Here is a 27297-nt window from a genome sequence, read left to right as displayed (position 1 = left end):
CTGGGGCCTCACCTATAGAATAGACTGAGATCCAAAGCAATGACCTCGGCCTAGGCCAGACTGCGACACCTGGGCCTGGGTCCAAGCCTAGGCTGAGGCCGGGACCTTGCCTAGGCATAAGGCCGCAGCCCGACACACAAACTGTGACCTATGCCAGAGTGCAAAGCTGGGGTCTCAGCCCCAGCCCAGGCCTAACACCGGGACAATCCTGGAGGCCAGGTTCTAATGCCTGGGCCTCAGCCCAGAGTCAGGCCTGGGAACTGCTCTGCTTCATCTTCTTTTTTAAGTGCGACCACAGCTGCCGGCATCATTTGGCTTTCAAGCACCAAAGAAAGAAGCAAAGGAGCTCCCAGGCCTGGGCTCTGAGGCCTAGGCCTGACCCTAGGATGAGGCCCAGGAGTCAGGACTTGGCCTCTGAAATGAGGCCCTGGTGTTGGGCCAGGCTCTGGGCCGAGGCCCCGGCCTTTGGACTTGGTCTCAAGCTTGGGTCCCAGCATCAGGCCTGGGTCTGGAAAGAGGCCCTGGAGTTGGGACCCGGTCTTTAGACCAGGTCACTTCAGGCCTGGTCCCAGGCCCCAGCAACTGGCCTCCAGGTCGGATCCCAGCATTGGGCATGAGTCTGGGTCGAGGCACCAGCGCTGCAACCTGATCTGGAGATTGGGACCCAATGTTGTGCCCTGGATTTAAAGCCTGGGTCTTGCATACGGCATAGGCCAAGGTTGCGGCAATCTACCACAGCCTAGACCTATGCATGGCCGAGGCTTCAGCCTGAGCTTAAACATCGGGATGTTCCCAACGCTGAGACCCAGGCTGAAGCCTCAGCCTTGCGTAGGCCTAGGTCGTGGTAGGTCACCGTGACCTTGGCCTATGTTATATGCAAGGCCCAGGCTTTAGCCTGGGCCATGGCCTCTGTATCGGATCTCCCCCGTACAGGGTAAGCGGGGGCTGGGAAAGATCCTGGCCCCGGTGTTTTTGTTTGAAGGGGTGGGGCTTGGGAGACCGGAGGCCCTATTTCTTTTTTTTTTTTTTTATTTAAATGTTTATTTCGTTATTTAACAAAATAAACATTTGATGAAAATGAAATTCATGAAAAATCAAACACCCAAAAACAAAATGAAAAATTAAACAAAATTTTCTTCTTCCCAAGGAATTTCTAAATGAACAGAAGCTGACACAACCTCTATATGGTACAAAGTTAAACATAAAACAATGGAACACATTCTACTCAGTTCATTGATACATAGAAAATAAAAATTGGTAGAAATAATATCAATGTTCACTACTGTGAAGTGTCATGAAATTTATTGTACAAAAAGAATCATATTGTTACCAAAGACATGTAAACCATTAAATGTGAAATACATGGAAACTTCAGTATAGTTCAGTGAATTCCACAACATGAGCCATGTTTTGCTCTAGGCTGCCTCAAGAAGAAACAAACAAATAGAATGGTGTTTTAAGTTGGCTGCTGCTTGTAATCCAGATCATATAAACTATTCATTTTAACTCTCAACATCCACTAAGCCAGAACCAAAAAATGAGTAACCAATTTATTCAGTAGGGTATATTACTTCCCTACTAGTGTTTTACCATTTTATAAAAACAGTACTTTGAAATCCAGGACTCTGATTTTTGTGTATCACCTCTTTGTCTTTTCCTTTATATTAAACTTGAGCTCACCCTGGACATTAGATAAAGCTTTTCTGCCTGTGCCGGTAGTCTGTAGACCAGTATAGAAAGATTAAATGATTTCTTTGCTTCGGTGTTTACTGAAGAGGATGTTTGGGAGGTACTCGTACTGGAGAAGGTTTTCATGGGCAATGATTCAGATGGACTGAATCAAATCACGGTGAACCTAGAAGATGTGGTAGACCTGATTGACAAACTGAAGAGTAGTAAATCACCTGGACCGGATGGTATACACACCCCAGAGTTCTGAAGGAACTAAAAAATGAAATTTCAGACCTATTAGTAAATATTTGTAACCTATCATTAAAATCATCCATTGTACCTGAAGACTGGAGGATAGCTAATATAACCCCAATATTTAAAAAGGGCTCCAGGGGTGATCCGGGAAACTAAAGACCGGTTAGCCTGACTTCAGTGCCAGGAAAAATAGTGGAAGGTGTTCTAAACATCAAAATCACAGAACATATAGAAAGACATGGTTTAATGGAACAAAGTCAGCATGGCTTTACCCAAGGCAAGTCTTGCCTCACAAATCTGCTTCACTTTTTTGAAAGAGTTAATAAACATGTGGATAAAGGTGAACCGGTAGATGTAGTATACTTGGATTTTCAGAAGGCGTTTGACAAAGTTCCTCATGAGAGGCTTCTAGGAAAAATAAAAAGTCATGGGATAGGTGGCGATGTCCTTTCGTGGATTGCAAACTGGCTAAAAGACAGGAAACAGAGAGAAGGATTAAATGGACAATTTTCTCAGTGGAAAGGAGTGGGCAGTGGAGTGCCTCAGGGATCTGTATTGGGACCCTTACTTTTCAATATATTTATAAATGATCTGGAAAGAAATACGAGTGAGATAATCAAATTTGCAGATGATACAAAATTGTTCAGAGTAGTTAAATCACAAGCAGATTGTGATAAATTGCAGGAAGACCTTGTGAGACTGGAAAATTGGGCATCCAAATGGCAGATGAAATTTAATGTGGGTAAGTGCAAGGTGATGCATATAGGGAAAAATAACCCATGCTATAGTTACACAATGTTAGGTTCCATATTAGGTGCTAAACCTAAGAAAGAGATCTAGGCGTCATAGTGGATAACACATTGAAATCGTCGGCTCAGCGTGCTGCGGCAGTCAAAAAAGCAAACAGAATGTTGGTAATTATTAGAAAGGGAATGGTGAATAAAACGGAAAATGTCATAATGCCTCTGTATCGCTCCATGGTGAGACCACACCTTGAATACTATGTACAATTCTGGTTGCCGCATCTCAAAAAAGATATAATTGCGATGGAGAAGGTACAGAGAAGGGCTACCAAAATGACAAGGGGAATGAAACAGCTCCCCTATGAGGAAAGACTAAAGAGGTTAGACTTTTCAGCTTGGAGAAGAGACGGCTGAGGGGGGATATGATAGAGGTGTTTAAAATCATGAGAGGTCTAGAACGGGTAGATGTGAATCAGTTATTTACTCTTTCGGATAATAGAAGGACTAGGGGGCACTCCATGAAGTTAACATGTGGCACATTTAAAACTAATCGGAGAAAGTTCTTTTTTACTCAATGCACAATTAAACTCTGGAATTTGTTGCCAGAGGATGTGGTTAGTGCAGTTAGTATAGCTATGTTTAAAAAAGGATTGGATAAGTTCTTGGAGGAGAAGTCCATTACCTGCTATTAATTAAGTTGACTTAGAAAATAGCCACTGCTATTACTAGCAACGGTAACATAGAATAGACTTAGTTTTTGGGCACTTGCCAGGTTGTTATGGCCTGGATTGGCCACTGTTGGAAACAGGATGCTGGGCTTGATGGACCCTTGGTCTGACCCAGTATGGCATGTTCTTATGTTCTTACCTAGAGCACCTTCTCCTATATATATATATATATTTTTTATTTTTTTTTACAATTTTTACATTAAGTATGTTAAAAATAATAAGAAAAGAAAGTCTAAACCATTCCCTACCAGGACTGAATAGATCAGAAAGAAAAATATAAAAAATATTATAAAAAATAAAAAAGTACTTTCTAAGTGCTGGAGCCCTGCTTTCTAAGTGCTGGAGCCCTGCATTAATATTGTATTTTATTAATTTTGATTGTATTGTATTTACTATGTATTTGTATTTTATTTGTATTAAAGATGCATTTTGTGCTGTTTGTAAGTCACACTAGATAGGTTTTTGATGGATGAGAAACTGTAGTATAAAAAAGTTCTGATTAGATTAATTAGGTTTATGTTTTAAAAAGTCATCAATTGTTTCAGATCATAAAAGAAATGTGTCCCTGAACCCTGGACTTTGATCCTATCACGTGATGGGGCAAAGTCGCATCAACGCCATTTTGGAAAATGGCATTGATTGGGCCTGGAGCGCTCTCCACTATAAACCAATGTGACTTCTTTAAAGGTAGGAGAGGCCTAAGGTGAGGGGTAGGGTAGACCCCCTAGACCACCAGGGTTTGTTTGTTTTTTTCTGGTTGGGATGTGGTTAGACGTGGGGCGGACCACCAGACCACAGGGAGTTTTTACAATTTTGACTGGGAGGAAGGGGGTTATAGTGACAGAAATATTAGGAGGGGGTTGTGCTTAGGGCAAGGGGTGATAATAATACCTAGGGGAGGAAGTGGGAAGGGTCACGGCATCGCTGCAGGTTTTTATGGAGTTTAAACTTTAATTTTTTGGGGCCCGAGCCAGGTTGTAGTGGGGGTTGATGTGAGTTCAAAAGATCTCCTGGGGGGTTGGGATTTGCCACTTAGGGGGGAGATTTTTGGGCCCCGGGCTCTTTAATGTGATGGTAGTCCCGGCTGAGATGGGTTGCCATTGTGTGACTAGACTATTTCACCAGAGTGATTTTTGGTCATGTTTCTACTGCAATCCAAAATCATGCAGTGCGACCACTGCAATATTTTGTTAGGGAAGGGTTAAATATCACAAGAACACCTCCCTCGATATTTTACACCTCTCACAATAAAATACTGTGACTTGATAAATGACCGCCTTAGAATGTAAGCCCTCTGAGGATAGGAAATACCTAGAGTACCTGATTGTAATCCATTTTGATGTTCCTGAAAGATAGAATATAAATAAAATCAAATAAATAAATAAATAAATATCAAAGATAGTAAGACACAGGGAAAACAGTTTCACAGATTTTCCAGATAATTACTCACATTTCAGAACACATGTACAGTCCCAAATAGACTCTTTCCTCTCAGATCCTCACTCAGACTTCTTTTCAGTCCCCATCAAGAGTGGGGGAAACTTCTCCTTTATCATTCTCAGGTTGTGGGCTTCCAAGGATAGAATAGTGTCCCTTTCTTCTAGGGATGTGCGGAGGGACCGCATATGTTACATTCGGTATTTGTATTCGTCAGGGGCAGATACGTTGCATTCGGCAAGGGGGGCCCCCGATCCGTTCATGCGTTCCATTCTTATTCATTTCCCGGCTAAAATTTAATTAACTGCAACCCCCTACCCTCCTGACCCCCCAAGACTTGCCAAAACTCCCTGGTGGTCCAGCGGGGGACCAGGAGCCATCTACTGCACTCACTAGGGATGTGCAGCAGGGAAGGATTTGTCCCATTTGGTATTTGTGGGGAGCCAAATCCGTTGCCTCCGTTCTCGGGGGACCCCGATCAATTCATTAGTTACGTATCTATTCGTTTCCCAAAAAAACCCCATCCCAACCCTTTAAATTTAACTAACTATAACCCCCCACCCTCCTGACCCCCCAAGACTTACCAAAAGTCCCTGGTGGTCCAGTGGGGGGTCCTGGCATGATCTCCTGCACTTGGGCTGTCGGTACTCAAAATGTCGCCGATAGCCTTTGCCCTCACTATGTCACAGGGGCTACCGGTGACATTGGTCGGCCCATGTCACATGATAGGAGCATTGGACGGCTGGCACCATCTTGTGCTCCTACCATGTGACAGGGGCCAACGAATGGCACCGGTAGCCCCTGTGACATAATAAGGGCAAAGGCTATCGGCGCCATTTTGAATACCGGCAGCCGACAGCCCGAGTACAGGAGATTGTACCAGGACCCCCGCTGGACCACCAGGGACTTTTGGTAAGTCTTGGGGGGTCAGGAGGGTGGGGGGTTTATTCATTAGATACGTTGTATTCCTGAGGGTTCGCCATATGTTTCGTCACCCCACGAATACAACGAATAGGGACATATACGTTGCGGATTGCCAATACATTGAAAACGAATGCACACCCCTAGCACTCACACTGTCGGCTGCTGGTATTCAAAATGGCGCTGATAGCCTTTGCCCTAACTATGTCACAGGGGCTACAGGTGCCATTGGTCAGCCTCTGTCACATGGTAGGAGCAATGGATGGCTGGCACTATCTTGTGCTCCTACCATGTGACAGGGGCCAACCAATGGCACCGGTAGCCCCTGTGACATAGTAAGGGCAAAGGCTATCGGCGCCATTTTGAATACCGGCAGACAACGGCGTGAGTGCCGTAGATGGCTCCTGGACCCTCGCTGGACCACCAGGGAGTTTTGGCAAGTCTTGGGTGGGGGTCAGGAGGGTGGGAGTTTTGTTTAAATTTGCTCCTTTAGACGGCCAAATAATTCGGTGAAGATTCATTATATTTGTGGATATCGCGATACATTTCGCGATGCAACGAATACAACAAATATGGCCCTATACGTTGCAGATTTCTAATACGTTGTAAACGAATGCACACCCCTACTTTCTTCTGAGGGTCTTTATCCCCCTACCTGGTTTGCCAGTCTGTACTGAAGGGAGTTCCCTTTGCTCCTCCAGCATACATTATTAAACATTTAAACTAGAGGTTAGGGGTGGTAGGAGAAGGCCAATGAAATTGGCATGTCAGCCCAAGCAATACAGGAAGTGGGAGGTGAAAATGACTAAATCAATCAGCTCAAAAAAGCAGAAAAGTTGGAAAGCTATGACCACAAATGCTTATAGTCTGGGCAATAAAATCCAAGAGCTGTAGGCCTAAATAGTGGAGATGGACTTGGATACTGTTGCTGTTTCAGAAACATGGTTCAGAGTCTCATGACTGGGATACAGCCATCCCAGGCTATAACATCTTAAGGAAGGAAAGAGAGGACAAAAAAGGGGAAAGAGTAGTTCCTTATGTCAAAAACAATATCCAAGCAACTGAAATAAAAGGGATGTGGGGTAGGGAAGAAGCATTATGGGCTGTCCTAAAATAAGAAGATGGTGCTTCCATTTATACTGGTGTGGTCTACAGGCCCCCATCTCAAACAGAACTGGATAGAAATCTGATCGAAGACATTCAAACGTTGGGAAAGAAGGGTGAAGTGTTGGTAGTTGGTGATTTTAATCTGCCAGATGTGGATTGAAGGATCCCTTTTGTGGAATCTATAAGAAGTGGAGAGATAGTACATTCTCTTCAAGGGGCTCTGCTCATATAGTAATGGAACCCATGAGGGAGGGTGTGATACCTAGTGCTCTTTAATGAGGATAATGTCTCTAATGTCCAGGTAAGTGCTCACCTGAGCACTAGCGATCATCAGATGGTATGGTTTGATATAGCAAATAGGATTCACAGAAGTCACATGAAGATCTCAGTTTTGAATTTCAAAAATATGGACTTTGCCAAAATGGGCACATACCTGGAGGAAGAACTGGAAAACTGGGAGAAAAAGGGAGAGGTAGAACAACAGTGGGCCAAATTAAAAAGAGCTATTACAAAGGCAACACACATCTATATATTATAAAATAAACAAAAGTTAGAGGAAAAGAAAGTGATCTGATTCTCAAAGGAGGTGGCTGAAAAATTAAAGGCAAAAAGAACAGCGTCCAAGAAGTATAAAGGATCCCAAGAAAAGGAACACAGGGAAAAATACCTGGTGAATCTGAAGGAGATAAAGAAAGAAATCAGGAAATCAAAAGGTCAAGCAGAAGAAAGGGTGACCAAAGAGGTAAAGTGAGGTGACAAAACATTTTTTAGATATATCAAAAAAAGGAGGAAACCAAACATAGTATGGTGAGATTCAATGGTGATCAATATGTAGAGAAAGATGAAGAAATAGAAGAAATATTAAACACAATTTTCAGTTCAGTGTTCAATAAAGAAGGCCCTGGAAATGGACCATTGCTGATTGACAAGACCATGGATGGAAATGGGCAGATGCAAAAAGTATGGGAAAAGCTAGAAAAACTGAAAATGGACAAAGGCATGGGGCTGAATGAGGTACATCCCAGGATACTCAAGACCTGTTCAAGAGATCCCTGAAAATGGAAGTGGTGCTGCGAGATTGGAGAAGAGCAGTTTTGGTCCTGCTTCATAAAGCTGGTAGCAGAGAGGAGGCTGGAAACTACAGGCCAGTTTAGGGATGTGAATCGTTTTTTGACGATTTAAAACAATCGTCAGATATATTTTAAATCGTCAAAAATCGTTAGAGCTGCGATACAATAGAAATCCCCCGATTTATCGTCAAAAAATTGTAAATCGGGGGAGAGCGGGAAAACCGGCACACCAAAACAACCCTAAAACCCACCCCGACCCTTTAAAACAAATCCCCCACCCTCCCGAACCCCCCCAAAATGTTTAAAATTACCTGGGGTCCAGTGGGGGGGTCCCGGCGCGATCTCCCGTTCTCGGGCCACGGCTGCGTTAATAGAAATGGCGCCGGTGGCCCTTTGCCCTTACCATATGACAGGGCAAAGGTAGCGCCGGCACCATTTTGGTTCCTGGCACCCGGTCGCCCGTATGACATAGTGAGGGCAAAGGTAGCGCCGGCGCCATTTTGAATACTGGCAATACGGCCCGCGTGAAGGAAGTCGCTGCCGGACCCCCGCTGGACTTTTGGCAAGTCTTGTGGGGGTCAGGAGGCCCCCCAAGCTGGCCAAAAGTCCCTGGGGGTCCAGCGGGGGTCCGGGAGTGATCTTCTGCATGCGTGACGTCGGGAGCCAGGAACCAAAATGGTGGCCAGAGAGCGGGAGATCGCGCCGGGCCCCCCCCCCCCCCCGGACCCCAGGTAATTTAAACATTTGGGGAGGGGGGGTCGGGAGGGTGGGGGATTTGTTTTAAAGGGTCGGGGTGGGTTTTAGGTTGTTTTGGTGTGCCGGTTTCCCCGCCCTCCCCCCTCCCCCAATTTACGATTTTTTGACGATAAATCGGGGGAATTGTTATTGTATCGCGGCTCTAACGATTTTTGACGATTTAAAATATATCTGACGATTGTTTTAAATCATCAAAACAACGATTCACATCCCTAGTGTCTGCTCTCTGAGTCTAGCCTATTGCTGTGGTTCCCCATGGGGCCCCTCTCCATGGGAGGAGTCATCACCACTGCGATTAAGAGTCCACACTATGCCACAAACCCAACACAAGCCTTGCCTCGCCTGCCAGACCTCGCCTCCATTCAACCTTCCTGGGAGTAAATCCATATCTGATCCGGTGTTCATTTCCGGTCACTGGAGTCCTCCTTCTGGCTGGATCCTTCTTCGAGTGCTGCCCAGATCTCTCCTTCATCCTGAGCCTCAGTCCTGCGCATGCCCCGCTCTCCGCGTGGTCCGTGACCAGCCTCTGCAGTGCCTACCTAAGTCACCAGGTATCCTCGTCTCGTCCAAGTCTCCAGGTATCCTCGTCTCGTCCAAGTCTCCAGTTATCCTTGTCTCATCCAAATCTCCAAGTATCCTCATCTCGACGAAGTCTCCTAGTGTCCACGTCTTGTTCCAGTGCCATCACCTGTCCTCGACCTCTGTCCTTCCTGTCGCATCTGCTGTTTCCAGGCGGCAGGTCCGAAAGGGCTATCTAGTGGCTGGAGGGCTACCCCAGAAACCAGCATTGCGTTGTTGGGTCTCTTCTGGTGTGTTTAGGTTCAGCAGAGGTCAGGGCTCCTGGTTGTCAGCCTGTCTGCCCGTGCTTGGACATGTCTTGCCTGCCTCGGCACTTCCACAGAGCTCCTCTGCATTCGCACCATGGTCCAAGGGCACAACTACCTCCCCGGAATCGGGACCGCTCCCTAGTGCTCCCTCAACAGAGTCTCCACTACTCTGCTCTTACTTCTCCAATTCCACTTCCAATCCTGTGTCCCCTTTTACCACAATCCCTGAATTCTCACTTCCCCCATCTAGCTTCAAATTTGTTTTCCTGCCTTCCTCTTTCTCACTCTCACCTCTCCCCCTTGGCCCAGCAAAAGAGAAAGGTGGTCATATGTAGCTAAAAACCCCACCGCTCCTTCTGCAGCTTTAAAGCATGGATTTTTAAAATGTTTCAATGTGTACAATTGGAAATTATGGGGTAGATTTTAAAAAAGTGCGCCTTCGTGTACTTTTGTTGGCGCACCAGGCGCAAACAAAAGTACACGAAGGATTTTAGTAGATACGCGTAGCCACGCGTATCTGCTAAAATCCAGGATCGGCGCGCGCAAGGCTGCCGATTTTGTGCAGCCGGCGCGCGCCAAGCCGCGCAGCCTGCCGCCGTTCCCTCCGAGGCCGCTCCGAAATCGGAGCGGCCTCGGAGGGAACTCGCTTTCGCCCTCCCCTCACCTTCCCCTCCCTTCCTCTATCTAACCCACCCCCCCGGCCCTATCTAAACCCCCCCCTACCTTTGTCGGGGGATTTACGCCTCCCGGAGGGAGAAGTAAATCCCCGCGCGCCAGCGGGCCGCTAGCGCGCCGAGACGCGACCTGGGGGCGGTTCCGGAGGGCGCAGCCATGCCCCCGGACCGCCCCGGGCCGAAACCACGCCCCCGGGCCCGCCCCCGAAACGCCGCATCCCGCCCCCAAAACGCCGTGCCGATCGGCCCCGCCCCCTGACACGCCCCCTCGAAAAACCCCGGGACTTACACGAGTCCCGGGGCTCTGCGCGCCGGCGAGCAGGGCTTTTAAAATCCGCCTCTATGCATATAAGTAGCATACACATGTGTAAGTAGTATTTTGCACAAAAATAGAAGTATGCATGTACTAGCAGTGTCATGTGTAAATGTGAAAAGGGAAAAAAAGGCAGTTTAGGGTGTTCTGGGGCAAGGTTTAGAAGTTTGCACACAAATTGCTATTTTTAAAGTAATATATACTACTAAACTTCTCCATACACTTTTACACCTGCTGATTGAGTTATGTGTATAAAATGGATGCGTGTACTTTTATAAGACAGGTAAAGATAGTATGTGGCTCCCTTCATTATAAAATATGCACATACTGAAATACATACACACATATTTTCAGAGTAGATATACATGTTATTTTATAAATTGTGTGGCTCCAATTATTAACCTCTCCATTTCCTCAAATTTCAACGCTCCCTGTTATCAACAATCACATTCATCTCGATTCCAAAATCTCTCATTCATGGTTTCTGTCTCCTTGCAACCTGGCTGTAGAATACTTTGACATTTGCAATCCATTCCTCAATTTCCTTAGCTGTATTTAGTGAAAACTCAAATACTATGGACCTTATTCATATGAATGCACCATATCAAATTCAATTTCAACAACAAACTTCCAAACAGGTAAATTGGATAGTACTTGGAATAACACAGATTTCTCAATAAAATGTAATTCAGTAAAGTTAACAGCTCCTAAAACACAAATTTAGGAGTTGGTTCACTAAAGTGCAGTAACCATGCATTATTTAGTTATCAGACCACATTGGAAATCATTGGGTCCATAGCAATTAACATGCGCAGAAACCCATATTAATGGTAGTTTTAGTGAACTAGCCTCTACAGTGTAGTTAATGAAAAAATATGCAAGAGTTTATGACAATAATTTGCTTCAGTTTTTTTTACATTATTTGTAAGAGAATAAATGGAAAGCAAAAATATTGCACCAATAAACTCTTCTAAACTCATATAACAAAATATTAAATTAGCAAAATAGTCCTTTAAATACACTGGTTCAAATACAAAAAACTAGTTTCTTTTAACCAGTATCATAAAAATATTGTTAATACTATCCGTAAAAATATCTACTTTTGAAATAGCAACTTTATATTCAAAATTTATCCCTAGGGCAGTTTTTAAAAACAAATATTTTCCATAATTAAGTTGAAGGAAACAACTCAAGAAAAACAAATCAAGGTGACATAGTGAAACAACAGAAAAAAAGGCATCTCTGGGACATTTTTATTCTATTAGGACTAGACAGACTAAAGGGCTTTTCCCATTTTGGGGCCTATGCATTAAAGTTATGCTGCATGCTAAAGCCATTTCACAGAGAAACAATAGGAGCTATGCACAACATTTTGGCGTGCATGCTAAACCAGTCTGAAAAGACATTAGTGTGTACTAAAATAAGTTTGTTTGCTTATATAAAGGATCACCATATGCAAATTAGACTTTAGTAGATGTATGCTAGTATGGGTCCTCTGTACATTATTTCGTGTGTGCCCAATAAAGAACTGACTTAACACCTGCCTTGGACCAGGTGCTAAAGTATACTGTGCATACTGCCTTGCAAAATCATCCATGTTAACTGGCCCTTTCACTTGGGGTTGATTAGTAGGGGAATTTTATTCCTCCAACACTCCTATCAAGAATGCCTTCTTCCCAGAAGGCCAAACCCCTAAATCAAAACTATGAACTCTGTGCTGCAGATCACCCCCCCCCCCCAAACCTTTCCATATTGCAAATCAAAGAACTTCTGCTCCAACAAGAATGCCAGACCCCAACCCCCCTCCTACTCACTGTAATGCTGTCTTACTATTCTGGAGAGTCTCTAGTTCCAATCATTGCCAACAGAAGAAAAGTGAGATGCTGGTACCACTACTGCTGCCAAACACTGTAGGCAGCACTTCATCTATAGTGATGAAGCACTGTCTAGCAATGTCATTCAATGGCTGCAGTAGTGTTGGCAGGAGGAGTTTGATGTCCCTTCTGCCAGAGAAGGTCGGAACTGGGAATTCTCTGGAATGGTATGATAGCAGTCATGAGAGGTAGGAGGTGGTCATGGAGGTTCAGGTTTTCTTATTAGTGAGGGTTCAGTCTTCAAGGAGCTCTCAGGGCTTCTTTGAAGGGAAGTTTTGATGTGCAGGGTGGGGGGGAGGAATTCGCTTTTTTGTTTGTTTTTTTCTTTATCTGAAGAGATTTTAGGTGAGTTTTATCTGGTGTGGGGACGACTTTAGTGTTTGATTTGCACTTTGAGATGTTAGATATCTTAATGTGAGGATTTAGCTTTTTTTTGGGGGGAAGAGGCATTATTGGCGAGGAGTTGGGAGATGAAATTCCCACTGATAACTGACCCAGAGTAAAAGGATTGGTAAGAATGGGCAATATGTATCTTTTGGGGTTAGTGTATACACTAATGGTATGTGTAAGCTATATGTTCATTTTTTTGTATGTGTAAGCTAAAATTCAGTACAGAGACCACTAAGCAGACTTTTAGCATGCAAATTACATTTTTATCTCAGACCACATACAAAACATTTAAGCACTAGTTTTTAGTGCATAGGTCCATTTGCAACTATGGGGAAATCCTTAGTACATCTGGCCCTTAATCAATAACAAAACAGATATTATTGCTAATTTTATGATTAGGAAAAAAGCCACAATGAACAGCACATCATCCCCCCTGATTTACCTAAGTCAGTAAGGCTGACAGACTAGTATAAGGAGAGACCTAACAAAATATCAATGAGCTATATCATTAAGAAACTAAATAAACTAACCAAGAGTTTTGTTGCAATAGTACATATTTTACCAATATATAATAAAGCTAAGTGAGCATAGTCAAATCTACAAGAGCATTTTAAGCTCAGGTGGGAGGAGGGAGGGGAATGTGACAGAACCAGTAGGCCCACTGCTTTTTTATTTTCAAACCCTGCAGCTCCATTTAAACCAGCTATATTCTTTTGAATATAGCTAGTTAAAGTTAAAGTTATCCAGCTAACTGTAGTCAGATAACTTTACATCTAACCAGCAATATTCAAAAAATAATCCAGTGAAGTTTAAAGTCATCCAGCTATGGTAAGCCACATAACTTTAATTGGGGACATTCAGTAAGATATTTATCCCATTGAATATCCCAGATAACCTATTCAGATAAAGTTAGCCAGATAAGTTAATCTGTTTTCCAGGTTTTAGTTAGTTTTTTTTGGTTGTTTTTTTTTACCACACAGTACCTGGAGTTAAACTACTAGATTTTATTTTATTTTTTTCACACGTGTAAAAACCTGGAGATATAAAGGTAAATGTAGTGAAAACATAGTCATTATGAAATAAAGTGAACCAATAATCCTGTACTTTATTTTGCATTCTATAGGACTGTGAAGTTAGTAGTTTTGCTTCTTATATGCAAAAGAAAATGAACTTTAGTTGCAGTACTAAAAAATGTGTAATAGAAAGAAAATGTTAAATGATCAAAATCTTGCTTGGTGGAAGGCAAGACTTTATTTGTGATCTCAATGCATGGATGAAATAAAAACAGACAATAGTGCCAGCACAATAAAGGAAGTGGAAGAAAAGTGTTACCCATAAGTAGTCGCCGTTTCACCCGCTTGTCCACATCAGCTACTGACGTGGCATTGTACTCAGAACTCTCAATTGCAGCCTCATCCTTCTCTAAAACACAAGTAAGGGACAAACATGGAGCAGTTGGTTAATCAAAAGCCCAATTTTCCATTGCTTAAGACAGTTTCTTGGCATTGTGTAACCAAAGCCAAGAAGCAAGCCATGAAAGCACTAAATCCCGGTAAGAATGTTTATCCCATTTGAAACCCCAGAAATTACATTAGAGGGGCAGGAGAATGGATAGAAGAATGAAAAACAGTAATTAATATGAAAATATAGACAAAGGTAGAAATTTGATTACCTCAGATAGATGTTAATAAGGGGAAAGGATCAAAATCAAATGTCAAGGAAACTTAATTGTTCCTTCTTCTAGGGATGTGCAGAGCAAAATTTTATGTTCATATTTTTTATGTCCGAAAGGGGGTCCCACTTGCGGCCAATATGGACATAAAAAAAATCCAATGAGTTGGGTATATGTACATATGTGCAAAAAAAAATTTAAACCCCCTCACCCTCCTTAATCCCCCCCCCAGACTTACCACAACTCCCTGGTGATCGAGCGAGGAGTGAGGACGTCATTTCTGCAATCCTTGGCGAGAAGCATGTGATGTCGGTGGCACGTCGAGTGACGCGGCGTCACGTGATTCCCGGCGAGTTCGCGCCGGACAGCTCGTTCGGCCCAAAAAGAACTTTTGGCCAGCTTGGGGGGGCCTCCTGACCCCCTCAAGCTGGCCAAAAGTTCTTTTTGGGCCGAACGAGCTGTCCGGCGCGAACTTGCCGGGAATCACGTGGCGCCGCGTCACTCAGACGCAGCGTCACGTGATTCCCGGCTCGTTCACGCCGGACGGCTCGTTCGGCCCAAAAGAACTTTTGGCCAGCTTGGGGGGGCCTCCTGACCCCCCCAAGCTGGCCAAAAGTTCTTTTTGGGCCGAACGAGCCATCCGGCGCGAACGAGCCGGGAATCACGTGACGCCGGCGTCACTCGACGTGCCGCCGACGTCACATGCTTCTCGCCAAGGATTGCAGAGAAATGGCGTCCTCACTCCTCGCTCGATCACCAGGGAGTTGTGGTAAGTCTGGGGGGGGGATTAAGGAGGGTGAGGGGGTTTAAATTTTTATTTTGGCTCAACAATCGCGATTTCCCACATATCGAACATATCTATGTTCGATATGTGGGAAATCCGATCGTTTATGTCGAATCAATTTTTTAAGTAAAAAAAAAATATGAGTTGCGTTTTACTAATGCGGTCAATCCGAATGCACACCCCTACCTTCTTCATGGAGGTCAACATCTGATGCTAGGAGGCATAAGACTAGACAGACAGATAGGTAAAAGAATCCGGTGATGGATGGCCATGGTACGCCATATATATATATGTATATAATATATATGTGTGTGTGTGTATATATGTGGCTACAGATTGCATGCAAATAAACAATTACAAATAAACAAATAAAAAAGATCACTTTGGGCAGTGCTGGTTGCCTGCTTGTCTATAGAACATAACTAGCTAAACATTCAGTGCTATCAGAGATGCTGCAAATAGGGTTTGGAGCAGTTTTATAAGCATGCAGTTAAGTTAAAAAAAAAAAAAGGTCAGCAAAAGTCTTTGTAGTTAGTTTCTGATGCTCCATGTAACAAACTGTTCCACATAGCAGAACAGGAACTTTTGTAGTGTTAAACATATTTTCTATGTTAGATACTGTATCAGTGAAATGGGAAGAGGGGATAGCCAATAAGAAAAAGGATAAAGATTTTCATATGGAAAAGCAATAAAAGAAATCAGAGCTGGGTAATCAACATGATTTATATGGGAAAAGGTAGTTTTAATATTAAAAATACAAAGGCAAGTAGGGACTTCTACATGCAGCAAACATAAAAAGTCAAACAAACAAAGACAAACTGTGTTAGAAAAAGGGTCAAAGTATTTATCTGGCCTTTCCATGTGTTTGCATTCTTGTCATGATGCCCAGAATATGCACCATTGAAGACAGCAAACAGTGAAATCATGGAAATGAGGTTGGCAAGTTTTATCTATGGTAACACTACATGGTTGAGTTGTAACTAAAAGTTCTAGATGAGATCAGGCTGCAATAGAGGCTTTATTTTGAGATGTTTATAAATGTATTTTTTAATTCTGTCAATGATTAATAAACATCAGTTATCAGACAAGACAGGCAATCAGGTACCATCACCAGAAAGCAGAATAAAAAAAAATTAAATTGAAACAAAAATATTCTAAAATAAATATTAAAAAGGAACTAAACAGAGGTGAAAATCAACAAAAGCAATAAATGTGACATATCACAAAACCAAGAATGTTACACATCATATTACTAAAAAATATAACCATGAGTAAAATGCTATTACTTTATTTTAAATACACTGGTGAAAACAAAACATCAAACTCAAGATATTAGTGGACAGTGAATTCTAAGGTACATGAATATTAAATAACATTTAAAACTTTTAAAAATATATCTTTTTATATAAATATTTTCCAGATATTTTCTATAGTCTACGATTAGCCATTTCAGTGCTATTATTGAAAAACTAGTTTATCATGGCATTCTATCTTCTTAGTACAAAATGTTCAAAACAGTTGCAGTACTAAAGTGCTTAATAAGTACATAGAATGATCTATCTTATACCATGATGGATTTCTTTACTTATGATTTCTTGCTATCCTGATATTGTGAAGTGACACACAAGGAGAATATAATATTTTAAGAGATGTTTTCAATGAAAACAGAATTATGACTGAAAATGGCGATAGTAATCATTACTAGGGATGTGAATCGTTGTCTGATATTTTCAATATCATTAGATATCGGGGGGGGGGGGGGGGGGCGATAGCAATAGGAAACCCCACAATTCATTTAGTGGGTTTTCTTATCATTATGGGGGGGGGGGGGGCGGGAAGAAAGGACACAACCTAAAACACAACCTGACCCTTTAAAATGAGTTTGTTAGTATCCCCCCCCACCATCCGGACCCCCTCAAAAAAAATTTAAATACCTGGTGGTCCAGCGGGGGTCCCGGGAGCATTCTCCCGCACTCGGGCTGTCGGCTGCCACTAATCAAAATGGTGCCGATGGCCCTTTGCTCTTACCATGTGACAGGGGCTATCGGTGCCTTTGGTCGGCCCCTGTCACATGGTAGGTACACTGGATGGCCCGCGCCATTTTTAAAGATGGTGCCGGCCGTCCATTGCTCCTACCATGTGACAGGGACCGGCCAATGGCACGGATACCCTGTCACATGCTAAGGGCAAAGGGCCATCAGCGCCATTTTGTTTACTGGCAGCCGACGGCCCGAGCGTGGGAGAACGCTCCCGGGACCCCCGCTGGACCACCAGGTATTTAAAAATTTGGGGGGATACTAACAAACTCATTTTAAAGAATCGGCTGTATTTTTTGGTTATCGGCTCGGCGCAGCCGATAAAAAAAACCTGATCAGACTGCAGATAAAATTTCACGATGTGAATCGGAACCAGAATCCGAACCGATACCGGTTCCGATTCACATCTCTAGTCATTACTAGGTCTTCATTTAACCATAATTTTTTACTTCTAAAATGTATAAAGGCTTCCAAAAATAATGTATGGCAGACTAACTTCTAAACTTTGTTCTCTGGTCTGTAAATATCAGAGCTGTACTGTTATTTTGACTTCCAAAAAGAGAAGAATTCTTTACATTTTAGCTACATTAAATTTTTGGATTTACAAAATTTCTAATTTAACTGAGCTCCTGATAGGTACTATAATACAAAGAGAAGGAAACAGAGAATATCAGTGCTAAGTAATCTACAGAGGTCTTTAAAATTCTTTCCTACATATTTAGCTTTATTACTATGAATGTTCAGAAAACTACTACTGTAGCAAACATATTCACAAGCATTTAAAAAATGTTTCATATCATGGCATATCCATTAAACAAGAATAATGTCACACCTCATTAATATTCCTAATTTCAACAGCAAAACACTAGGCACAACAAATACAATATGAAATAAAATATTCCATAGGTAAGGACTTACCAATGCATGTTTGGCCATCTGAATGTAGGGCATACTTCTGATGACAACCACATACAGGACCAGTGTCTGTGTCATCACAGGTATGTTGACAGCCTCCATTTCCATAGTTACAGGTTACTAGTTATGCCCCAAATGTATGTATGCATAAACAAATAATGAAAACAATTAGTTTTTTGTTAGTTAATAATAAATCAATCAAATTCATTATACACACATAGCAAAAGTTCTCTTTCATGCCATTTTCTCCCAGCTACTCCATTTTACTGTTCTTAATTTCTGTTTTTGTTCTCCTTTCTCTACTGAAACAGTCCTTTCGGCCAAATAGCCATTTTCCTTGATTTCTCTTTTGCCTTTGACATGTAACTTTGTAATCTCGAATTACCTCTCCAACTGTTCTTTAATGTCTTCTTGAAAGATCCACTTCATTTCCCCTGTCCTCTCTCTAGTAGAAGTATCAGGTCTTGGTTTAATGCTTTGCTCCCTTATAGCTTTACTCACTTTATCCATGCTTTTAGCTTCTATTATCTTTGCTCCTGGTCAATCCAGTGCCAGGCTACCTTTCTTTATCTCCTTATAGATTCCTCCTCCTATCTCAAATATAGCATGTCAGAACTCAGGGATGGTAACTTTTAAACAGGCATGTGTGAGTACACACGTGCATGCGTTTGCCGTCTTGCACTCAGGGACTCGGCTATTTTATAACCTATGCACATATATGTGTGCATGTTATTAAATAGACTGAATGAGCAATGTGTGCACAATTTTAAGTGGGCGTGCACTTATGCGCACAAACGATGCTTCTACCATATAAGTAGGGGGATTTTAGTGGACACGCAGGACAACGCAATTGACCGTTTTTCCAGTTTGTTCCAGTTCACCCAGGGAAAGGGTAAGACTTCCAAATCCCCCTACTTTAATAGCCCTCCGCCCCCCTATTAGCATCAACCCTTAAAACTCGGCTGATCTGTGAAATTTTTTTGTTTTGTTACTTACAAGCCATCCATAGCAAAAGGAAAGTTACAAGGCACAGGACCCTCACGGGTTTCACATTGAAATCAGCATTTACATGCTGGTTTCAATGTGAAATCCAGGATCGACTATGCCTCGCCCAAACCCCACCCCTTTTTAAAAAAAAAATTCTTTATGCATGCAGCGGGAGATATGTGCATATGCAGGTGCCTTTTAAATCCGTTCAGCACACGCTGCCCCAACATATTCACTTATTTCCCAGTTTTGGTGCGTGCCAGGCTTTTAAAAATTACTTTTAAGCACTTCATCTTCTCCCTGCTCCATAGCAACTTTCCCGTTCTCAAGCTGTGTATTGAAGCCAAATTCAAAGATTTGCAATGATCCACTCTGTCCACATGCGCTTTCATACAAAGGAGTCTATGTACTAACATTATTGCTTTTGGAGTAGAAGGGGAGAATGGCTTCAGCCTGACAGAGTGATTTTTTTTTTCAGAGAGGGGGGCAGGGAAGATAAGGGGGAGCACAATCTTATATTTTCATCTGCAGGATTTATACTAAAAAGGCCAAATGCTCTTTAACACAGCCCTTTCAACACAAAAGTGCTCATTCTGCATCTCAGTTTAGCATATATGAAGTTAGAGCTCTATGTACAGTATGTGGTAAAACTGGCAGAGAGTGCACATTACCCTGCCCATTTTACCACAAGCTAATGTATAGATCCCCAAATCTTATCACTTCTTCAAAAGATAATCAAGAATAGGTCTCTCAGTTCTTATTGTTCTAGCTAAAACTTTAATCCATGGACTCCAAATTTGCTGTGTATTTCCTCTTTTATCAAGATCCTGTAGGGATGTGCAGAGGGACCACATACGTTACATTCGGTATTCGTATTCGGGGGGGGGAAGGGGGGGCAGATACGTTGCATTCGGCAAGGGGGGGCCCCAATCCACTCATGCGTTCCATTCTTATTTGTTTCCCGGTTAAAATTTAATTAACTACAATCCCCCACCCTCCTGACCGCCCCAAGACTTACCAAAACTCCCTGGTGGTCCAACGGAGTCTGGGAGTCATCTACTGCACTCACGCCATCGGCTGCCGGTATTCAAAATGGCACAGAAAGCATTTGACCTTACTATGTCACAGGGGCTACCGGTGCCATTGGTCGTCCCCTGTCACATGGTAGGAGCAATGGACGGTCGGCACCATCTTGTGCTCCTACCATGTCACAGGGGCCGACCAATGGCACTGGTAGCCCCTGTGACATAGTAAGGGCAAAGGCTATCGGCGCCATTTTCAATACTGGCAGCCGACGGCCAGTAATCAAAATGGCGCCAATAGCCTTTGCCCTTACTATGTCACAGGGGCTATCGGCTTCATTTTGAATACCGGAAGCCGACAGCGTGAGTGCAGTAGATGACTCCCGGACCCCCGCTGGACCACCAGGGAGTTTTGGCAAGTCTTGGAGGGGTCAGGAGGGTGGGGGTTTTGTTTAAATTCGCTCCTTTAGACAGCCAAATAATTCGGTGAAGATTTGTTGTATTCGTGGGAATCGCGATACATTTCGCTTCTCCATGAATACAACGAATATGGCCCTATATGTTGCGGATTACCAATACATTAGAAACGAATGCACACCCCTAAGATCCTGCCCTCTTCCAAAGTTTGTTCCTCCCTACATCAAAGTCCTCTTTTCTCAGTATACACCGATCCTATGTTTCTTGTTTCAGCAGATATTTCTTTCCACTCTGTTTTTGATTCCTCATCTAACTTTTACCAACAACTCTTTGCACTTGCTAACCTCTTGCCTCTTCTAGCACACATCACCCTAAAAATATACCAGGACTCCTCTCTCTCTCTCTACCTTTAAGATCAACCTACATGTTCATTAGTCTCCATCCTCTCACCACCTTCTTTATGGATTTAATAATGAAGTGTTCCTGCAACTACCCCAATCTTCATATCTATTATATGTCTCTCATTCTACCCAATTAGAATGAAAAACCTTTGTTACAGGGAAGTCCAAATCATTGTATTGACTTTGTGTTAATCATGTATGTACCATGCTATATACTAGTATAAAAATAGTTCTTAATAATAATAATAATAATAATAATAATAATTTGGGTTTATATTGTAGTTTTCATCCAAACATGATCCACATGCACTTTATAATTTAATTTAATACTTCAGAAATACATAGTCACCTATGGCACCTGGGCTGAATGGATGATTTATCTAAGGCTACACAGAAAATCACTGATGACAGGAGACAAGGATTCCTTCTAACTCTTACTGCAACTACATCCCTCCCCTTTTTTCAGCTCCACTTTCCCATTGCATACACAAACACCATTTATAATTTCTTACTCTTTAGGTCTCAGAGGAGCAGCTCAGTTAATATAAATGTTAAATCAATTTGATCTCTGCCCAAAATGACATGCTTCATATCCATGAAGAAATGAACTGCCAACACTAATAAATAAGTATATTTATAAAAGCATACAATATGCTTATTTTTCTGTTGGAATTAACTCCATAATTGTTGGAGGAAGCAATGATCCAAACCACAACAGTAAAAAAAATCTAGAAATCAACTATGTGATTTCTACATGACTAATCTGTCCAAAATAGTGGAATGCTTAAAAATACAGAGAACTGTTCATGACCCTTTCTGGTGTTCCAGGAACACATTTTAGTAATAATAAAAACAAACTTCTCCCACAGGACTAGTTATAATACTAAAAAAAGAAAGGTCTGAAAAATCTGTCAAAAATATAATCTTGCAGTATTACAAGAATTTTGCATTTGTGATTAGATAACGTAACAACCAAGGACACGATTTATCAAGGATTTTCTATCATTCTGTGCCTACAGAGAAAGCCCCTGAAATATTCAATTAATAATCCTTTAAAATGTTATTTACAGAAGTGGCAAGAGTGCTTAAACAGAGGCACAAAGCAGCAGCAAGCGTGTCAAAAACACACCACAGCTTCAAAAGAGAGCACCGATAACAGATGCATGAACCCTCGAAGGCAGCATGACAGGCAAAGCGGCAAGACAAGTGGCATCGACATCCTACAGCACAATGAAGGGGGAACATAGCAAGCAGAAAGACTAGCACCAACACATAGAGGAACCATGATAGTGGCAAGAACACCACAAGGAGTTGAGTGATTCATCTGATGATTGGCAGCAAGGCAGAGGTAGTCAGATCACTGTGGTGTTGATAAGGGAAAGACAAGGAGGCAAGACAAGTCGAGGCTCAGCATGTGGCGGGACTGTCAACTGGGCGTACTGTGCACCTGACCCGTCTTGAAACAGGGACCAGGGAGTCTAACATGAGTGCTAGGACCTGAAACATGATGAACTATGCCTGGGTGGGGTGGAGCATCTGTGGGTGCAGATTTTGTTGGTAGTAGCAACATGGAGCAAGGTCTTACTGTGAGCATGGTCTCACTGTGTTTGCCACAGTCTAAGTACCTTGGAGATCTTTTCTCATTCTGAACATGGGTCAACAGGTACTAAGAGATAGGCTGCAAAACCGGGGAGTGTTCCCTTTCTTTGAGCAGGAAAGGGCTCCCTGGAATGGATTGGCCCCTAGAGTATAATGGAACAAATTGTTAGATTTAAGCATTTTTCATGACATCATAAGCAAGACGGAGGAAGTTCTCTTCTCTGCCCTGAAACTAAAGAAAACTGTTTGTTTTATTTAAGGATCCATGCTGTGAAGGATTACTAGTTTTAATTGCCAGAAACTGAGGCTTCCCTTTGCAATGAGGGTTCAGCCATTAGGACTGGACATAAGGCCTGGACAAACAAGCACAGCAGTTGAGGACAGAGTCAAACCCACCTCGGGACATAAGGCCTGGATGGTCAGGCACAGCAATCGAGGTCAAACACTTGTAGGAACATAAGGCCTGGACGGACAGGCATGGAAGTCGAGGACAGAGGTCAAGCCCACATAGGAACATAAGGCCTGGACAGACAGGCACGGCAGTCGAGGACAGAGGTCAAGCCCACCTAGGAACATAAGGCCTGGACAGACAGGAACAGCATTTTTTTAAAAATGTATTTATCTTCCTATTTTCAAACATTTCCAGCACTTCATAGTCAATTACACTCAGGTACTGTGGGTAGTTCCCTATCCCCAGAGGGCTTACAATCTAAGTCAAACCCTCGTAGGAACATAAGGCCTGGACGGACAGGCACAGCTGTCAAGGACAGAAGTCAAGCCCACCTAGGGACATAAGGCCTGGACAGACAGGCATAGCAGTCAAGGACAGAAGTCAAACACACCTAGGGACATAAGGCCTGGATGGACAGGCACAGCATTTTTTTTTAAATCTATTTACCTTCCTATTTTCAAACATTTTCAGCACTTCAGAGTTGATTACACTCAGGTACTGTAGGTAGTTCCCTATCCCCAGAGGGCTTACTATCTAAGTCAAAGCCTCGTATGAACATAAGGCCTGGACAGACAGGCACGGCAGTCGAGGGCAGAGGTCAAGCCCACGTAGGGACATAAATAGTTGCCAGCCCTCCAGCATCTGTCTGATGCATGCTAGAATAATGGCTGTGGTATGGGCCTGGTCCGTCAGGTGGGTGAGCAGTAAAGCCCACCTCCACCCTGATACTTGTTCAGTAATAGAGCTGCTGGCTGCCCCTGCCTCAGCAAGGTCCCACCAGTGTGCTGTCAGGGAGAAGTAAGAGTATGCAGTGGATGGTCAGGCACAGCGCTAGAGGTCAGGCCCTTGTAGGGACATATGGCCTGGACAGTGGATGGTCAGGCACAGCGTTTCAGGTCAGGTACATGTGCTGCAGTACTTATATTATCTGGAGCATAGGAGCCAGTTGGAGCTGCTGCAAGGCTTTCAATTGCTTTTAATCATCTTGCCATTCACAGGGAAAATTTGGAAACCGAAGCAAAGGCAGGTTTACTTTAAAAAAAAACTAGCATTTCTCTCAACTCTGGTGCCAGCCTTGAGTGGTGAGGGCTCATGATATCCCCTGTCATTGAAAAGACACGTTCACTGGGCACACTGGTTGGTGGACATGACAGATATCGCTGAGCCACTTTGGCTAGGTGTGGCCAGACAGTGGACTTATGTACCCAATATGCCAGCGGATCTGTCTGCATTTTCTCTATCGGCTCTGAGAGATACCATGTCACTGACAGCTGTGCTGGTGTCTCCTTTGCTTGGGTGGGCTGAGAGTCACTCATGCCAGCTGCTTTCTCTCTCGCCCATCGCACAACAGATGAATCTTTATGGGCAACATGCCTTGGGCGTTCTGAAGTGGAGGAGGAGGTGCTGCTCCTGCTTGGGCTAGCAGCACAATTCTCTGAAGTGCCCGTTGTTTCCACCTCTGCTTTTCGCCTAATCTGTCTCTGCCTATGGTGCTCCTGTTCACGGACTTTTGCTAACAGCAGGTCCTTCACCAATATGAGAAAATTGTACTGTAGGGCGAGTTTCCCTTTCACACGGGGATCACAGACTGTGGCGAGCATGTATGTGTTCTGTTCTGTTAAAGGCCTTAATCTTTCACCTGCTGCTGCAAAACATTCAGACAATGCAGCACCTCAACTGTCATTCCCTCTTCCTGTTTAAAGGCCTCAAAATGTTCATCCAGGAAATTAACTATAGGGATGATGTCAGCCAAGGTGCTGGACGGACAGGAAGGCACAGCATTCGAGGATAGAGGTCAAGTCCTCATAGGTACACCAGTTTTCTATAGTACTAGAAACATTACTGTTGGCACCTAAGAAAGATTTCGGGAACACGGCCCATATTATGAAGGTCATGAAAACTTTTGAGCATATGAAATATGCAAGCTCCAAACATCTTAAGTCAGCTTATTATGTTCTTACAGACACAGCATTGGAGGTTAGAGGTCAAGCCCTCATAGGAACATAAGGACTGGAAGGACAGGCACATCATTAGAGGTCATGCCCTCGTAGGGACATAAGGCCTGGGCAGGCAGGCACAGCATTCGAGGATAGAGGTCAAACCCTTGTAGGGATGTAAAGCCTGGACAGACACGCACAGCATTAGAGGTCAAGCCCTTGTAGGGACATTAAGCCTGGACAGACAGGCAGGCATAGCATTCGAGGATAGAGGTCAAGCCCTCATAGGTACACCAGTTTTCTATAGTACTAGAAACATTACTGTTGGCACCTAAGAAAGATTTCGGGAACATGGCCCATATTATGAAGGTCATGAAAACTATTGAGCATATGAAATATGCAAGCTCCAAACATCTTAAGTCAGCATTTTATGTTCTTACATTTCAAATGTTGCAAAACAGGAAAAGAATATTCTGGAAAGAAGTGATGCACAAATACATGAAACTGAAATTAGAAATACTAGAACTAATCTCAGACAGGCACAGCGTTTGAGGTCAGGCCCTTGTAGGGATGTATGGCCTGTACAGTGGACGGACAGGCACAGTGTTTGAGATTAGGCCCTTGTAGGAATGTATGGCCTGGACAGTGGACGGACAGGCACAGCGTTTGAGGTCAGGGCCTTGTAGAGATGTACTGCCTGGACCGTGGATGGACAGGCACAGTGTTTCAGGGCAGGTACATGTGCTGATATTATCTGGAGCATAGGAGGCAGTTGGAGCTGTTGCAAGGCTTTCAATTGCTTTTATTCATCTTGCCATTCACAGAGAAAATTTGGAAACCCAAGTAAAGGTAGATTTATTTTCAAAAACACCAGCATTTCCATCAACTCTGGTGCTATCTTTGAGCGGTGAGGGCTCATGATATCCCCTGTCATTGAAAAAACACGTTCACTGGGCACACTGGTTGGTGGACATGTGGCTCTTTATGTCAGAAACAACATACAAGCATCTGAGCTGCAAGGAAGATGGGGCAATGAAGAAGCACTACGGGCCAACCTAAAAAAGATGGGGCATCCATGGTGGTTTACAGGCCTCCAAACCAAAAGAAAGAGCTGGACAGAGATCTGGTTGAGACATCCAAAAGATAGGAAAGAAGGGAGAAGTGGTGATCGCTGGAGACTTTAATATGCCAGATGTAGACTGGAGAATCCCATCTGCAGAATCTAACAATAGTAGAGAAATTGTGGATGCCCTGCAAGTAGTTTTGTTCAAACAAATGGTAATGGAACCCACGAGAGAAGGAGCTATACTCGACTTAGTGCTCACTAATGGAGATAATGTCTCTGATGTCCAGGTGGGCACCCCCACCTCAGCACCAGTGATCATCAAACGGTATGGTTTAATATAAAAAAAAACGATACAGAAAAGAAGCACAAAGACCCAAGTTTTGCAGTTCAAAAACACGGACTTTGATGAAATGGGTAAGTACCTGGGGGAAGAACTAGTAGGCTGGGAGAACAAGAGAGATGTGGAACAACAGTGGACCAATCTAAAAGGAACAATTACCAAGGCAACTAATATATATGTTAGAAAAGTAAAGAAAAGCAAAAGAAAAATTAAACCTATCTGGTTCTCAAAGGAGGTGGCTGACAAAATAAAAGCTAAAAGAACAGCATTCAAGAAATAAAAAAGATCCCAAAGGGAGGAGCACAAAGAAGAATATCTGGTAGAACTGAGGGAGATAAAGAAAGTAATCAAGGCGGCAAAAAGTCAAGCGGAAGAGAGGATTGCCAAAGAGGTAAAGAGAGGTGACAAAACATTTCTCAGATACATCAGTGAAAAGAGAAAAAGTTCAAAGTGGTATAGTGAAATTGAAAGGTAGAAAGGATCAATGTGTGGAGAGAGATGAAGAAATGGCAGAAATATTAAACGAATACTTCACTAAAGAGGACCCTGGAGAAGGACCGTCACTAGTTAACAAGAAACTGGAGGGGAGTGAGTAGATGTAACTCCATTTACAGTAGAAAATGTATGGGAAGAGCTGGGGAAACTGGAAGTGGACAAAGTCATGGGGCCTGATGAGGTTCATCCGGGATACTGAGGGAGCTCAGAGAGTGTTGTGCTGGGCGGGTCCGCTGTGTGACCTGTTCAATAGATCCCTAGAAACGAGAGTGGTGCCGAGTGATTGAAGAAGAGCGGTGGTGGTCCCGCTTCACAAGAGTGGGAACAGAGAAGAGGCTGGTAACTACAGACCAGTTAGCCTCACTTCGGTAGTGGGAAAAAGTAATGGAGTCACTGTTAAAGATGAGAA

General features: G+C 43.2%; 1 protein-coding gene across 1 annotated transcript in view; it reads right to left on the bottom strand.

Moving 5' to 3' along the window:
- Positions 1-27297, bottom strand: part of SCUBE1 (signal peptide, CUB domain and EGF like domain containing 1) — a 1434630-nt gene that overhangs the window by 905780 nt on the left and 501553 nt on the right. Inside the window, exons 6-7 of the mRNA XM_029600135.1 lie at positions 18177-18293; positions 14099-14188 (exon numbers count right to left, since the gene is read on the bottom strand). Of these exons, the coding sequence (XP_029455995.1) occupies positions 14099-14188; positions 18177-18293 (207 nt within the window). The remainder of the gene's footprint in view (positions 1-14098; positions 14189-18176; positions 18294-27297) is intronic.

This window comes from Rhinatrema bivittatum, chromosome 4, assembly GCF_901001135.1.
Source record: "Rhinatrema bivittatum chromosome 4, aRhiBiv1.1, whole genome shotgun sequence".
In the NCBI taxonomy this organism is placed as follows: domain Eukaryota; kingdom Metazoa; phylum Chordata; class Amphibia; order Gymnophiona; family Rhinatrematidae; genus Rhinatrema; species Rhinatrema bivittatum.
This window is presented reverse-complemented; position numbering and strand designations above follow the sequence as displayed.